The sequence below is a fragment of the Aptenodytes patagonicus genome, chromosome 6, assembly GCF_965638725.1.
Source record: "Aptenodytes patagonicus chromosome 6, bAptPat1.pri.cur, whole genome shotgun sequence".
NCBI lineage: Eukaryota > Metazoa > Chordata > Aves > Sphenisciformes > Spheniscidae > Aptenodytes > Aptenodytes patagonicus.
In genome coordinates this window covers 56549128-56566758 of record NC_134954.1, presented here as the reverse complement: position 1 = coordinate 56566758, position 17631 = coordinate 56549128, and the positions used below count along the sequence as shown (strand labels likewise).

The window sequence follows — 17631 nt, the reverse complement described above, 5'->3', positions numbered from 1 at the left end:
ACATTAATGAAATGAGCTGGCTTTCTTCTGTGGCCTCAGTTTTAGGTATTTACCTGTGCTTATGCATTTCAAGTAAGTTGTCGGTTCTGTGAGGCAGCTCTATTGTCCTATTGTCTGCATTATTTTTGGAGCTGAGGGAGGTCTACCAGAGAGAAAATTGGGACACTATATTGATGTTTATTAGGACACTTACTATAGCAATAAAACATTTTTTTGTTAAAAGTTACATCATGCTTTATTAGCAGTATATCTTAGAAGTTGCCTTTCAGACAAGAAGTATAAGATAATTAGCACTGTACTTTGTTATGCCTCACAGATAAGACAGTTAAAACAGGACTATGTCTTGAGAGTACAAGAGTTTCCCAGTGAGATGCTCGCATCAGTAAGGTAGGTCAGATACAAAGAACTGCATCTTTACCTAATGAAAGACTTACCCAGACCATATAATTTTTCATTTTATTTAAAAGGTTTCTTTTTAATGCTGCTCTGATTACTCTAAGGGAACACTTGCAGTTCTTTAATAAGTATGAGTCTAGTTAATGTAGTTTTTGGATTAGAGAAATACTTTGTTTATATGATAGTGTGAGTGATAACATTTAAAATAAAAAAACAACTATGTGCCCCTTGCATACACAAGCCATCCAGAAATTCACAATGATCATCTTTTTTATAACTTACCTGCATTGCTGTGATCTACCTTTATACTGATTTATGTTTCTTTCTCTGGAGTCAAAAGAATCAGAGATGTGGATACTAAAACCTCTTGGAAACAACGGACAGCCTGTATCCTATAGAACTTTAACAGTGGTGCCAGTCTACATTAGAACCACTAATAAATTGAGCCCAAGATTGTATTTGTAATACCCATCTCCAGTTTGTTTCCCAAAAACCCCTTATTTTGTGAGTCAAGGAGTTTTTGGTTTGTTTGTGAAACCAAAATCTTACTTTTCCCCTCAGGCCTGCTTCTCTTTCTCATTTAAGAACTAGCTGCACAAACTGTCTTGACGTTCTCCCTCATCTCTCCCATGCTTTTTGTGTCTGTATGAGTACTTTTACATTACACCTAATGTCACTAATAACCCACAATACATACATAATCACATGCTGGTGCCTAATATCAAGAAGCTAAGCGTTAGACAATCATGTCATGTCACACTCTATTACATGATACCATTAAACAAAAGCAGAAATTTCACTGTAAGAAAGACTCTCAAATTAACGGAGTTCATTTCTTGAGCAACATTTTCAATGATACAGACTACACCTCCGTTCATAACTTAATGTCTTTATTATTTTAAAGCAGCACAGTTTGTAGTACAAGTGGGTTGCATCTTTTCTATCTGTGTGAAATGAAGAATACTATTCTTTTCAGATGGAGAAGCCTACCTGGAGTGCTGAAGATAAAGCAGAAGTTTACTGGTAGGCTGCAAGGAAAAGCAGGTTTGCTAAATAGCCTGTTCACATGAGAGTTACAGTCCAGCCCTTGCTTTAAGTGGCTGCTAGTTTGCATTGTAATGTTTTATGTTTGAGTGCAAGGAATATATCCTCTTCATCAGTAAATAGGAAACTTCTAAAAGAAGATTTTTCTGTCCCATAGAGAAACAACGGTGGGCTGCTAGAGTTCCCAGATAAGATTTTACCAGTGCAGATTCCCACAGTAGCAGCCTTTTTGACTATAAAGTAAGCAAAAATCACAGTACTATGATAGGAAACAAAGAAATTCAGCACCATTGATTTGAATAGGTATCATTCAAAATCTTTGGTGAAAGCTGGTTACGTGCTTTCCCTGTAAGACTTCTGCAATTGTAGTCCAAGAGATTGCAAAGAAAATACTAACTCAGGGAACTGCAGTAAACAAAATGTTTCACTCTACATAGCAACTATTAACTCTGCAGTATTCCTGATGCTGTTCCTGAAATAATAATTGATCAAGCATTAGGTAATTTCTGCAAAATCTGTTTTATCAGTATTTTCACAGAAATGACCACAGGGTTCATTTTATTTTTTGTTGGAAACATTATTATTTTTATTCCTCAACTGATCTCCATGTTGGTTCCTCTGTCACATTTTTATCATTCATTACCGTAATACAGAAACTGGACTGTTTCCCTTTTAGACTGAAATAGCAGAAGGTACTGATTCAAGCAAGTACCATGCTTTCTAGAAGTCTGCAATGTACCTACATTCTGGTGATGTTAAGACCTGATTAAACACAATCAATAAAAATGCAATAGTTGCTTGGCAACAGAAATCATGATAAAGATTAGCATTTCATCGTGTACACAGGTATCCCAAGAACTGACCCTTATCTCATCTTGATTCATAAAAGTTTATACCAGCTCAGTGTACATTAGCTAGAGAGTTTTCTGGAGAAGTACCATCACTAACAACCAAAATGCTGGTGCTAGGGCAGTGAGAAACACTGCTTTATGAAATAGCTCATATGGGTGTAAATATGCTTGTGTGCTTGACCGGTGATGGCATGGTCTTTGTCGGTATACCACTGTGAGAAAGGAAAATACAGAGAATGTTAGTTCTAGCTACATCTAAATGATACAAATCAAACATGGTAAGACATAATAAACGTGTAGACATTGAAAATTATCCCAGCATAAGGCTAATTCAGCATGGAGGCAAAGACACGATGGTGGTAGGAAGCTGCTATGATACTTTTGTCCCTGCTTTGTGTGGGGGGTACACCATCTATTCATGCTAAAAGTACAAAATGAACACGTGGCTTGTCCACATACATGATAGATGCAGCTCCTCAGTTTATAGTGGTGTCTGATCTCTGCACCCTGTAAGCTCTGCAAGTTTGGCTGAAGGACAACCATGTACTGGTGCATCTGGCTTCCTTCTATACTTTATCCTTTTCAGCACTGCTCCCCCAAGGGCTGGGAGAAGGTAGGAAAGGAAGAGCTTGCACCTTAGTCTGAGAGTTTCCACGTACAGCATATGAAGGGGCAAGTTACTACCTGACTTACAAGTTCCATAGAGAAACACCAAAAGTGATGGACAGGTTATCTTGGACTTAGCTGAAGTTAACCTTTCCTTATATCCTATCTGTAAGATACTATTGATTGGACTTTGGGTATATGCCAAGATTGGGATTGGCTTGGCTGTTTGTCTGAGAACACAAAAAAATTAACAAAATGAAAGATTAGGTAAACGGGGTCAAATATGAGAAGGAGTTGCTTTACATTTTTTCTTGTGCAGAAGGTACATGGGTGCGTTACGTTAAAATTTCAGCTACTGAACATGAAATGCAAGTATGTGAACTTTCATTTAAGATGGCAATTGATTTATATCTAACGACAGGGAGCTATTGCTATTATTCTCATAATACAAACCCATTTGTATGGTGCTAAACAAAACAGAAGCATACCATTGCCTGAAAATCCACTTCAGCATCAACAAGAGCTTTGGAAATCTGCGCTGCTTGCTGAAAGTGAACGTTATCTGAAAAGTGGAAGAAAAAGAGGAAAAAGGTAAACAAAAAATTGCTTCTGTACTACTCTGGGGGAAAAGCAAAACAACGAACACAGAAGACTCCCCAGCACTGCTGACTGAAACACAAATTAGTTGCAGAAAGCAGTATTATTTTATTGACGTAAATGTAACAGCCTTGCCCCTTCATGCTTTTGTTTTGTCAGTAGTAGAATTGCGAACCTGTCTGTAATACTAAAATGTCTAATTAACTGCAACTTACCATCTGCTGTTCCATGAATAAGGAGATACTCAACTTCCTTGAATTTTTCAGCTCTGGCCATTACTGTTGAACTCTGAAATTAAAGAAAAGGAAAAAAAAAAAGAAAGAAAAAAGGTGCTACTCATTAGAAGATGATTTGCTACCAACTGACTTTGATTCCTGTTGACACAGCCTGGGGTCCTTCAGATAAAAACAACCACCCCTGCTCCCCCCCCCCAAGTAGCATGTTCACATATCCCACAGCACTGTGCTCGCACTCAAACCATTCTGCACCGGTCTGCAATTATTACCAAGGGTTATGTCTGCAAAGTTAACAGGCAATTCCAGAGGGGAAGAGTTTTGCGAGCGAGATAGGTACACATTTAATGCATTGCTAACATGTTGTTAGCCTGCAGCACACCACTTGCCGTAGGTTTCCTGTGCGACTGCAGACAAGTTAAAAAAATGTTGCCATGGCAACAGTGCACCCTATGGTAGCAAGGAGGAGATATTGCAAAGACTACATGCGTTATCTTCCCCACCAAAATGTACACTACAGTTTACCTGTAGGTAAGTCAACAGAGCTAGTATTTCATCGGTCTCGAGTAAAATGCCTGACGAAGTTTAAAACAATGCTCTCCCCCAAATATGATACAGAAATGCCTGAAGGAGAAAACCACCAGACCAAATCTATAAATAGAAGTCAAGCTACATTTTGGGAATTGAAACACAATACGGTGATGAAAAAAATAATCAGCAACTAAGATTAATCAAGAAACTTAAAACACAGTAATAACATATTCCCTAGAACATACTAACCACCTGACTTGCAATTGTGACTAGGTACTAAGGAACGAAGAAAGTAAGGATTGCAGGTAAGATCTTTAATTTGGGCAAGGAAAGGGAATAGGATAGTGGTCTGCCATGAGAATGGGAAAAAGAAAACGGACAAAAGACATTTTAGACTCGATAACCAGCATAATGGGGCAAAAATATGTTGAATGACATTTCCTTCTACTAGCAACATTATAGGGGTTCTCTGCTGAAAATGACTGAATCCCTGTGGAAATTTTCTTTATATTACAGCAACATAAAAGCTACTGTGGCAAGGAAAAAAATAGTAAAAATTAGGAACAAAAGAATGCAGTGTTTTGTACCAAAGCTGTGTCCTTGCACAGAGATTTCCATTTAGTACCCCCAAAAACTCAAATACATTATATTACCAAGACACAGAAGTGTTCTAATTTCCTTTTGTCTCTTGTACACTCATGAATCTTTAAAGCAAGCACAAATATTAAATTCCTTTTGTTATGGCAGAACAGCGTACCACAACCCTCTCATAAATGAAATGAGTTCTTTGTAGTTATTCAACCAAATTTAAAAAACAAGTTCAGCAGAGAGAAAAAAAAACACCCTCCAATCCGTAACATTGCAGTTGCCCTCTTTTGATAGTGAAAGGCTGCAGAGCACCAGAAATCCCATCTAATATATGGAAATGCATGCACACTGGAAGCACGACACTATCCGCTCAAATGAGCTGGTATCGTGGAGTAAGAAAAGAAAGATAGTTACGAGAGTGCCAAAATCTGGAGAGAGGACTCTGATTCGGTGAGGAGCACCGGTACAGCAGCCGACCAAAAGAATGATTCAGAAAGTAACTACCCAGTGATATAAAGAAATAAAAGAAAAATAGAAAAAGAACCAAGCAAGATCCTTTGAGTGAATCATTTTCCACATGTGCAGAGGGGGACTTGATAGATGGCCTTTATAAGCTTTCTTCCAGCAAATCAGTGCTGGTTTAAGGGACAGCAAACCTTCTGCGAGTGGAAACCTGACTTGAGCTACACTTCTGAGAACTCGACTTCCCAAAAGCAGTTTTAGAAAAAGGATGTCACTATTTTTCCCCTCCAAGCATTACACAAAATAAAGCTATTGGTAAAATACTTCAGAAAGAAGGAACACACAAAAGAGAGACTTTTTCAGGGTTTTTTTGTCACTTGCAAGTTGTGTCTCACTTGCTGTACCCATACTCGACATGAGTCCCTTCCCTAAAACGTGCTTTAAGGACACAGTACTTTGCCAAAAAAGAAGGTTGCAAGATAGGGAGCAATCTGAAGTTAGGCATAGTTACAGCAGAAAGCAAAGCTACATCAGCGGAACAAACCTCAAGTGGACAGCAAATAAACACAATTTACCCCTTCCGTTTCACAGTTACAGTGCCGGGAGAAAGGTTCTGAAAGGGTCATGTGTACAAGTACTGAGAATTAGGCCCTGCTGAGTGTAACTGGCTTTCCTGAAGATCACACAGCAGTCAACATTTTATCAGCACTCCACAAACAAGTTAAGGTTTGGCTGAAACTGAAGGTCTCTCTCCCTTTAGCATATTCTCAGATAATAGAACAAATGTCAAATCAGTACAAGATGGCATATTTACAAAATTGTACCCTGTTTTGCATAACCTAATGATGCAGCAGTTCTTAAGGACTGAACATTTCAAATCTGCTAGAAAAAGATTGCCAAATCTATGACTGTTTCAAACACTTGCCAAAAGCATATCAAATTCAGAGTGAACTGCAAAATAATCTTCTCACAAGTTGAACAGTCTCTTCGGTATGCTTTACATGGCTACTGCATCTGACCTCGAGAGCTCTGCCCCGATTTAGTCCCAAGTCTTTTACATCAGGGACATTTCTTCTGGGGTGGACAGCTTCTCTGCCATTCAGCCTAGGATCCCTACACAATTATATTGGGAGCTCCACCCATGCTTGCTCCTTTCTTCTACAAAGCTCTAATTTTTAGTAGTTCACAACTACCTTAAAAAGGCGCTGATCACACCTAATTAGCCCACTTAGAGGGGCACGAGTCATCCCTGAGACTTGACTCTATCTGACAAAGAGTATTTAACATCTCAGATTCTCTTCCTTCAATAAATGTGAAACCTAATGTCACAATAATACAAAGGTAGGGTGTACCCCTCTTGCCACTAGTTTCTTGCGACTATATATTCGCGGTCGTTAATAATACTCTGTGCATTAGGCAGGTGCCTAGCAGCACACATCTTCTGTAAGCAGGTTTGCACACAGTCCCATTTCTTTTAAATTAGGGCACACAGCACACAGTATGGAACCTTTCACTTTTCAAGCCAGCTTTATAGCGGATGCAGTAGGATAGAGAATATATGATGCAGCATGCAAACCTGACAGTACGAAGTTAACAGTTCAAAAATGCTTTAACAGCTTCAGCTATGAGAGCTTTCAGTACATGTTTTGCATTTACTTGCTAAAAAACATTCAGTTCAGAAAACGGCTCTCATCAGTGAGAAGGGGCCAGGAGGCTGGCTATTGGGACTGGGACATTGAACAAAGGGGCCGTGAGCCAGAAACATGCTGGGCTCAAGTCAGCAAGGGTCTTCAGCAACAACAAAATCCCACAACCCTTCCGTTGATGCTACATGAAAAGCAACAAACTCACTTGGTGAGCTACCCCACCCCTCCAGGTTTAGATGGGAAAGTAAATTCCAAGTAATACATTATTTGGGGCTTTTAACAACAAATGAGGACTTAAGTTGCATTTTCCTATCTCTAGAAGCAGCAGTGAAGTGTGACAATCTGATCTGTGCAATTACCCCTCCTCCATCTAGCCACCATTCTCCCCAATTAGTCCTCTGAGTAACACATTTGAAACCTTTAGCTCTTTGGTACTGGCAGTTTCAACGTGGCCATTGCCAGCAATGGATACTATGCCAAGAAAATCCGACTCCTGGCTTGAAAGGATTAAACAGTCCTCTGTTGCCATCTGTGCCGTGAAGCTGGTGAATGACTTTGTGCACCCAGAGCGTTAACGTTCGTTCTGCACGACGACAGTAACTTCTATTTACACTGCTACCTCGCAGACCTCCTACTGTTCCCACTGCCTTAAAGAAACACATTTGGAAAAAGGCAGGCAGGCGGCTGCAGGCCTCTGGTCAGGCCCCAGTGGGCCCGAGCAGCTCGCTGGTTGGAAGGGGCAGACGCGGTACCAAGTCTTCTAGCAGCCACTACCACTGTCCTCAGTTTTGACCAGAACGTCTCATATAGCAGTTGACAAAACTAGATTACTGTAGTGACATGTCAAAACAAACGTTTCAGTCCATATATGTATGTATTTATATGTTTTACCATACTTTTGAATCAATGCAACAACCCCCACCCTTTTTTCCCCCATGACACTTATTTTTTTAATGCATCAAGACACAATCAGTGCTGAACTGTCTTCTAGCCTGTTTTACCAACCCAAACACAGAGAATGCCCCATCTCTTTTCCTCTAACACCCATGTTTGGTTCCAGCATCACCGTGGCTGAACGCCTCTGTGAAACATCCCAATAACCAGGGCACAAAGTACCCCGCAGATCCCTCACAGTTCTCCAATAGCCACTGTATTTCCACCTAGATGTGAAATTTAACAAAACCTTACAGAAGGCTTGGGCTGCTCTGCCCTACGCCCAGCTACCTGTGACTTCAAAAAGCACTTGAGGCAACAAAAAGCAGCTGGCACACAGAAGAGCAAGTCAAACAATTCATCATGCCATAACGAGGGCAAACAATCTACAGGTATTTTGCTCCCATTAGAACACCTGGAAATCCCCTCACTTCTGGGCAAACATCAGTCATTTTAGACCAAACCTTGGACACCCTGTGTTCATGGAGATGGGGCCAAAATTCCAGCCCCGACACTGCTGGCTCTCAGTTGGTCTGCAATTTGTTTGATGTGATCACAGTACAGACGGACTTGCCTACCTGTCAAAGTTTCCTAATATTTAGGAGATTTTGCTTTCCCTGAAAAAAGCTTGCAGATTCCTAAGGCAAGAAAGTTCACACAATACCCATTTTTTTAAAATTACATTTCAGAAAGAACTGGAGTACATTTGTTTTGGTGGAATTGTTGTTTAAGATAAAGCATAGTTTGCCCACGAGCATATTAAATTTTAAAACAAATTTGTTTCTTGGTGATTAAAATAAAACAGTTTTTACAGCTTGTTTTACAGTCTGCAAAGTAGCCAAATGGAACTGAATGTAAAAAACCCAAAAAAACCCAACACACCAAACAAACAACAGAAAACCCACACCATACAGCAAGGAGTAACTGCCTCATGCAAATCCAAACGCATGAGACTACAGCCCTCTAAAAGCACAATGCAACAGTTATAGCTGGAAAGAAGAAACAAACTTACTTCTTCCCACGGGGAAGGAACTAGACTGTGTAAATAAAAATAGAGTGGTTTAGAAAAGAAACAACACACTTCAAAAAATGAAATAAAGTGATTTCTTTCTTACATTATAGTTGTTCAGATTATCACTTGCTATAGGAAGGCCCATGTATCGCTCCGTGTATATTGAATCTGTAATTAAAAAAACAAAACCAGAATATGCTACTTAATTTTCAGTCTGTCTGTCTACCAGAAATTTTACCCACTGATACAAACAATAAGAATGCATACTGGAAATTAAAAAAAGAAAAAAAAAAAAGAAAGATAAAAACAGGTTTTCCACAATGAGGCGTGTAGGTAACCATCATTATGCAGAATATTTAATCTTCTTGTTGCCATGGTCACCTGAATGCTGAATATTAATAAAGTACTTTGTGTCAATGTTACCTTATTGTTATTCTTTCAGTAATCCTAAGAAAATTACTGAAAATCTTGCAGTAAATGACTAGCATTTGAAAAAATCTTAGATATTTTATCTAAATGTTTACTACTAAAAATCTATAAAATGAAAATGTAGCAGATTAGGACTCAGCTTGGCTCTATATTCTATATAGTCAAAATTAAGTATCTCTGATTTTCCACAGATTTTTCAGCATGATATCATACTACTTTTTTTGCAGATTTGCTTCTTTATTTTAAGCCATACAAATCAACGCTCTGTTGCCATATTCTAATGTCCGTTTGACTTCTCATCAGCGTTGCCGCACTGGGTTTTTTTGATGTTGAATATGCATGCCTCCATAACCCTTTCCTTTATCTAATCAACTAAAAGTGGAATTTTAGAGATCCTGATCTTCATTAAAAAAAAATTTCCTGCCATAGTGTAATATTCATGTCCAAAACATTATGAAAACATCCCTACATCCTCAACGGACTACTGCTAACACTTGGCAGTATGATTTGATCTGTTGAATTAGCCAGAGCACATAATACACTATTATACAGCCTCTGTGCTAGTTGCAGAATGATAAATTATGCCTTACTTAGCAGAGGTTCGCCAGGAAAGGCTTTCCCTTGAATGTTTTTGGACAAATCGAAACCAGGAAAATGTCAAAATGTGGTCACATGGTACCAGCACATATTGTATTTTTAACTCTATATATTTTTTTTAATCTGGAAGGAGGTCCCCTATAACTGTATTTATAGCCTCATGCAACTACTACCTGATACACTGTAAGCTTGAAGCACGTACAGACTTGTCCACTTGTTCAGGTTTTCCTCACATCAAGCTATTCTTAAGATTAATTAGATTTATAAAATCCAAATTTTACACTCTAAAAGGAAAAAAAAAAAAGAAGGCAATTCAAATCCTATTCTGCTACTTCAAGAGAATAAATTACAATGCAAGTTCAATGCTAAGCCTCACAGTTCGTTCTTATAAGTGAAGTAGCATTTTGAAGAAGCAAAGTCTAATAGCGATGGATTTCTGACACACAATGCTGGTCTCAGAACATGTGGCAGCTTTGGAAAGCAAACACAGACACATTACAGTAATACTATAAATATTACAATAATTTAGCCTTCATTAAAGGTTAAAGAGATTACCTGGAATTGTGGATCTGACATTTTAAAATGGGAAATACGATTTAGGGAATTGGTTTAATTCCGAAATGCAGTACCCATGAGTTCATAAAAACAGACCAAGTGGCATTTACATGGCATCTAGTAGATAATCAAAGTTCTGCGCTATGAATCAACACTTTGCAGCATGTGCACTGCAAGACATATGGGAATCCTTATAACGAGGAAGCCATCACATACCATAATATTGCCAACGTGACACGGGGGCAACCGCTATTCCACACTTGAACACGCCGCTTCCAGAGCCAAGCACCATGGAGGTCACATATCCCCCATAAGACTGAGAAGAAAACATTGCTGTTATTTTAGTCGGGAAGAAAAGGATGGGGCCCATCTGCTAAGCAGTTCATCAGACTTTTATAGGCTCAGCGTTTTTCATATTAATGAACTCCATTCTGAATTTGGGTCAGATCTCACCCAGCCTGCTCAGTGGGGGAAACAGGCATCAAACAGCGCATGGCAGCTGTGGCGCTGATGAATGAGAACTTGCTGGGGAAAAAGGGCGCAAACGCCGCTGAACTGTGACTCAGCTACGGATGACAGTGTTTGGTAGCACCGTAGGCAGCAGCGAAAGACAGGAAACAAGACACTGCTGAACCACTGTGTCCCTCGCCGTGCTGGGGGAGTGGGTGGAAGCAGAGCTGGGGCCCACAACGTGCCTGATGAGTAGCTGCACCAGGGCATACGAAAATTTACAACTCCCTCAGAGCAGGCCTACGGCAGCTCACTTGCTAACTCTCCGCCAAAGCGTCAAGAGCAAGACTGTGACTGGGGAGCGAAGGATCTTCTGCTGAGCCTGTGGGAGGAACTGTGCAGCAACACACTCCTCGCTATGCACAGAAAATTCACTTGCAGTCTAGCCTGATACACAGATGAGTAAATATCTGACATGCTCCAGCATGCAGGCAGCAAGATACCTAAACAATGTCACCGACCGCCCAAATGACTGCCCTCACTATAGTTTGAAGGGGTTATTTAGGAAAATGTGCCCACCCACATTCAAAAAGAAGAGCCATTTTTGGATCTCGTTCCTGTTTTGAAACCAGATTACAGGCAAATGGAACTGTATCTTAGTTCAAAGCCCTTAAATGTTTGCTCCAACATCAATACTTAGGTCATCCCAATGAGATCAGCAAAGTAATGCGTGTATTTAGTAATTAAACCCACGTGTAAGTATTTGCCTAACCTGGCCACAGTAAAGATATTACTGCTGAACCTATGGCAAACAAAATTAATGTACATAGTGACAAGCTGACAATGAAACACTGGCAATCTGAAAACTCAAGAGAGAAAGAAAATCTGTTTGCCCACAGGTTCAGTATCCAGGACGCATAACCCCAACCTAGCTCCGAAGAGGACTGCTCGTCAGCTATTCATCCCGAGGCTCATAAGGAGTAAGATGGGAATGCATTAAGTCCTCCATTTCTGTAGAAAGAATTTCCCTCCCACTAAAGTTAATACTTCTACGCTTGACTTCATACAACACAGAGATGTTTATCCCCACAAGAAAAGCTACTAAAGGCACCATCATCATCACCTTGCCAGCAAGCAATTTATTCACTGGTGCCTGTCACCAGCAGTGACCAAATTTCACCTAGCAATTTAGTTCAAGATCCTGCATGCAATCCTGCATATACTTAAACATAGTATGCTTAAATGGAGCATGCAAGAATACTCCCCGTGACACCAGAAAAAACAGTAAAACAGCAGCCTGGGACAGAGAAATGTTCAGAGTTTGAATCAAACGGATATCGCCAACACTACATACGCACTTAGCCTTGCAGCTGAGGGGGTATGTATATGCTATTAAACACTCCTCCCCTCTACTGTGACAGGTCTTAAAGACACAACAAAGTCAGAGAAATCTGGCCTCTGGTTGGAAGTACTGCTGAAATAAAATATAGCCAAGCACAACAGTATAGCAGATTTAAGTATTTTCAGGCTGCTAGTGAAAACACAACCACCATGCCATGCAGCTGGTTCACATGTAGTTTTACATCTTTTTTATTTTTAAATTAGAGTCATCCAACTAATATAAAGAGACACTAGTGAATATATACTTGGATTTTTTTTTTAAATATTGGTTCATCTTGTACACAGGAACTTGGCAGTATCCCTTTAAATTGTTTTTAATCCCTCTAGTAGTCCTAATTTCTGTTTCAAAGGCTCCTGAACGCTTGCAAAGGAACAATGTATACAGGCACTTGCAAGATGTACTTCATCAGTTCAGTTATCGGACTGTGCCATGACCCCAAAGGTGCCACACACTAAGTACTCCAGCATCTCACACACATGGCAGCACAACAAACAGTCGTTACAATTAAATAATAAGCCAGCCAAACTTATTTGAGTACTTACCCAACCCCAAATAGCTATTCTGTCCTTATCAACAAAGCTCATTTCAGAAAATTTTCTAAAAGCAAACAGAATAATTAAATGCTTAATGGATTGCAGGTATCTGCCATTATACAGACCTGCCTATTTTCCATCATGTCTGCTTCTTTCTATTGGACAAATAAGCATTTCCCGCTTCATCGCAGTGACTGCATGTGAAAACATACAATACTTCAGGCACGTGTGTCTTTAAGAAATTCAGAAAAACATCTGCGCGTGTGAAAAACCAAAACCTGGCCGGCCTGTGAAAGCCCTCAAACCACACTCACTGACATTTTGTATTGCACTGTGTTAGGCTAGATTTCACCACCTGCCTCGCCTTTTTTTTTTTTTGTGTCCTTGTTCTTTTTTTTTTTTTTTTTAAAGAGGAGTAACATTCAAATTGCAGCAGTAAGGGACAGGCTGACACCTGTAAATCCAGTTGGGGTTTAAAAAAAAAGATTCTGAAATGCTATTTGTTTAAACTCCTTAACATTTTAAAATCCCAAAACGCAAACCCCGTAAGATCACTTCTTTGTGATTCTGAAAGATTCATACTGACATCGTTTGGTTTAGTGACATAAACCAAGTGACAAAGATGGACTATGATGTAAAGGCTGAGTAGTTCATACAAATATCTGTCACAACAGAAACTTGCAAAAAGCTTGGAGTAAAACTTCCAGCTCCAAGTTCCTTGGTAGCACGCTCTTCTGCTAATATGACAGCTATCATCTCTATAAAACCAGGGATATGGTAAATTTGTTATTACAGCATTAACTCTTCTCTCTTTTTAAGCATAAAATGATGGTTGGCCCATAAATGACACACTTCAGCACACAAAATTAATGTAGAATTTAGTTACGTTTTTGCCAGTAATTTCAAGATGACCATTCAAAACCTTCACCTTTTTTCCCCCAACACAATAAGCACAGAAAAGAAGGAGCAGGTGTTGACCATTTCACTGTAGCTCACCTGGCTGCTGTTATCTGATCTTCCACTTCATATGTTCCCAGCCTTCGGTTTATTGCATGCATAATTCCATCCCCTTGGTATCCACTTCCTCTGCCATCGAAGCTGGCCACAATGATCTGCTCGGTGCTTGCAAGGTAAGTAGCCCAGCTGATCTGGAAGGTATAATCTACCTTCTGACTACAGGGTCCTGCATACCTGGGTGAAAAGTGCCACAGAATTCAGGCATTTACTCTCCACGTATTCTCGCGTCAAGCATTTGAAATACAATTATTGCTGACAATTTTCAGCCACTAGAGAAGGGTAAACTTTTAAATTAAACTGAGCAAACAAGAAAAGCATCACTGACTGACTCCAAACTACTGCTTTTTTTTAAATGTCAACTGTTAATCAAGAAAGCAGACTGGATTTTCTTTCTTTTATTGCTTTCTGCTCCAGTAAGAAAGTTTCATTATTTTGACTTTAAGCGGCTTATCAGAAATGCAGACCAAATTCTTTTTTGTGTTGGCATATCCAGTCACCTAAGTTTCAAAGCGATGCTCTTTAACTATTTCTGTTTCATTTACCCATGATTTATTTGGTTAAAGTCTGAAATCAACAAATAGCCTTCATTTGGGAAAATGAAAAAGATCTTTTTCTGCATTTTTAGTGTCTCGTCAGTGTTCCCTACAGTTTAAACTATTTCTTATGCAGGCTGAGAAAAAGGAAGCAAAACTGTGTAACTTTTTATTTTAAAATATTCGGAAGCACTTGAGCACTACGAAATCACACTCTAAGTGCCTGGATGGTAAAATTCTGTTTGCAGCGCACTTCTCTAGCCACTGTTCATCAGAGTAAGAAATAGAACAGTGGCTCTTATGGCTCTATAACCCATTTTTCCCAGCTTTAAAAGCAAAGAAAAAACGACTAGGAATTCTCTATATCAAGCTTTGGATCCTGGCACTGCTGAAGGAATTTCTGATGTCATGACCACCATGAAGCAGAGGTGATCCTGACAAAGGCCCAGGTAAGTCAATAAAAATAGAATCAAAATCAAAAATAAGTCTTAACAAGCAAAGAGCACTGACTGCTCATTAAAACGTTCAATAGGTATATCAAAAAGTATTACAGTGCTACCAAATTACATTATATAAAGACGTATCTAACAATTAACAGCTAGTTTCCTTGTGGAGTCAGCTTTTTGTAAAAAAAAGAGGAAAAGGTTAACATTTCTATTTTAATGAATAGCTAAATTTCAGTAATTTCCAGTTAGAAGAAAACATCCCAGCATGAACAGAAGTGCTTGAGGAAGAACGGACCAAACAGCATGCGCTCGTGGTCTTGAATTTATAAAAAACCAGCAAATGCAATCCTGACCATGGGATGCAGTTTGCCAACACCGGTTGACAGTCAGATATCACAGAGGAAATGCAATGTCACACTCACGACTTCAGCTTTAGGATACAGGGCTCATTCAAGGTTTCATCCTGGAATGTGATTCCTAATGAACTCTAAGAGCAGAGAAGGAGGTAAGCTAACGCTAACATCCTGGCTTTTAAATCAGATACAGAATGTATCTGCCTCACTGCCACCAGCAAAATATGTGCTTGTGAAGCATTACATCATCCTATAGTACAGGAATCTATCACGAATTGGGATATACTTCATGTTTTCATTCCCTCTTAAAACTACTTGAAGTAGTAATTAGAAAACATGCCAGTTTTGTGTTTCCCAATCTTATTAAGAGCATTTGAAGTAGATGAAAGTGATTATTAACACAACAGTGCAATGTAACTTGAAGACTTACACATCAAGGAGCAGAGGGTACTTCTTTGATGAATCGAAATGGGGAGGCAGTATCATTTGATACCACAGGTCTAAAAGTGAAAAGAGTTTGACTTAGGTCAGTTCTCCAGTGAAATAATTTGACATGCACTGCAATTCATACAAGAGCACACTTGAGTCACCCCCTAAAAATTAAAAAGTAGTTTTGTCTGAACTGTCCTAATACAGACAGGTAAAAGTTCCTAGCTAATCTAATAATTTTTTTAAAAAATGTTTTACAGCTACGTTAGCAGAAAGTATGGAACTGGAATGTCTACAATAATAATAATAATAGAATTTGGGGACTCAACATGCTGTCTCGTAACATTATTCTACATTATAAGCTTACACGTAAAAACTTGGTAAGTCTCTACAGTGGTAAATCTGACACTAGCTCAAAAACGTTTCTCTACCCACATTTCTCTCCCAGCACTAAAAAGAGATGTTAAATATTTTGAACCTGTCAGATAGGCTTTACGTGACAGTTTGTAAAGCATCCCAGAAACATATCCAAATACCTATTATTTCTCAAACAACTTGATTCCGGTTCCATCCATGTTAATCTTTCCACCCAAGTTAACTGAACATTTTAAATGCACACCAGGTAAGTTTTGCAAACCAATTGGCTCGATTATTCACTCATGAATTTTACAAGAACTGATGCTGCAAAGGAAGCATGAAGCAATGCTCATGGACTGCACTGCAGTAATAGCCAGAGCGCAAGTCTTACAGAAATTTGTCCAGGTATGAATATGCAAGACATCAAAACATTGAAAAATTAACAATCTAAATCGAACACATGAAAATACTAATTTTAATTTTTTGCATAATCTGTGTACTTTATAGTCACGGGAGCGGATTTCTTCTTTGATAACATACATGGATTTGTGAGCAGACTTGGAACTTGAAGTAGGACTACATAAATAGATTTATTTCTCCTATTTGTGACATTAAAAATAGACTCCCCTTACCCAAAAACTTTTACCCTGAAGAGATGAAGTAGTAAGAACAAAGAGGAATAAAAAGATGAATATACAACTGATAGCACGAAGAACATCTTTAAACTTCCGTCTTGCCTGGAAGATTTCATCTTTAGCCCTAGTAAAAATGTGACAGAAATAAAAGACAGAAAACACAAAGATAAAGAGAGTTATTATATAAATAAGGTAACAGTGGAAGGAGGGAGGTATCAAAAAGAACAGTTGACAATGACTGACAGAACTCAATACAGTTTGTAAAATATAATTCCATTAAGAATATTCATTCATATTATCAAGAGGAAGTTTGTCATGAAGAGAAAAGCTAATAGCAAAGGCTGCAGCAAGAAAAGTTTAGACAGGTACCAGGCCTCCCACTGCCGGTCTATCTGATGTTCCTCAGCCTAGGAGCACACCAAGAAGGCTTCTGTACCCAGACGCGCAAATTCAGAGGAGCACCACTAGCAAAGTGTTAGCAGTTCCTTTTCTAGCATTTCGTTCTAGTCTGTGTTCAGAGGTTTATGTAGTCTTGAAGTGTGAACATGCGTTTAAGAATGTGATTATTCAATCCAAATATTCCCCTACACAAAGTCAAAGGCGATCTTGTTGAAACGTAGCCTAAATGATTTTGCAAGCTTTTCCAATTACATTCTGTGTCTGTTTTTTGATAATAACTGAACTTCTCCACTGTCCCAACCTGCTAACACAAACCAAAGGGACTTGTACCTGTAAATTAAGACCTACTTGAATTTATAATTTAGTTTAAATTATGCAACAATGCTTACAAGCTTTGTGCTCCACACCACATTCCTCTTATTTATTTATTTAATATCGTGTTAGGGACTTCTGTTTTTCAGGTAATTATCAAGGTAAAAAGGAGTTCAGCCACTTCATCATGGAAACATCAAGATATCATGCTAGGGAAAAAGCATATTTTAGATAAGAATATTTTGGGATTTCAGAAAAAAACCAGAATGTTTGGAGATGTCCAAA

General features: G+C 38.9%; 1 protein-coding gene across 5 annotated transcripts in view; it reads right to left on the bottom strand.

The window, feature by feature from the left end:
* Positions 1-1269: 1269 nt before the first annotated feature.
* The window catches only part of DPP4 (dipeptidyl peptidase 4), a 42047-nt gene continuing 25685 nt past the window's right edge, over positions 1270-17631 (bottom strand). Inside the window, exons 19-26 of one of the 5 annotated variants that reach the window (XM_076342762.1) lie at positions 15645-15714; positions 13862-14056; positions 12875-12929; positions 10697-10796; positions 9003-9067; positions 3710-3782; positions 3386-3459; positions 1270-2503 (exon numbers count right to left, since the gene is read on the bottom strand). In XM_076342762.1, the coding sequence (XP_076198877.1) occupies positions 2405-2503; positions 3386-3459; positions 3710-3782; positions 9003-9067; positions 10697-10796; positions 12875-12929; positions 13862-14056; positions 15645-15714 (731 nt within the window). In that variant the 3' untranslated portion in view covers positions 1270-2404. Of the gene's footprint in view, positions 2504-3385; positions 3460-3709; positions 3783-8899; positions 8925-9002; positions 9068-10696; positions 10797-12874; positions 12930-13861; positions 14057-15644; positions 15715-17631 lie in introns of those variants that run through there. The other 4 variants (XM_076342763.1, XM_076342764.1, XM_076342765.1 and 1 more) reach the window with 4 other exon arrangements.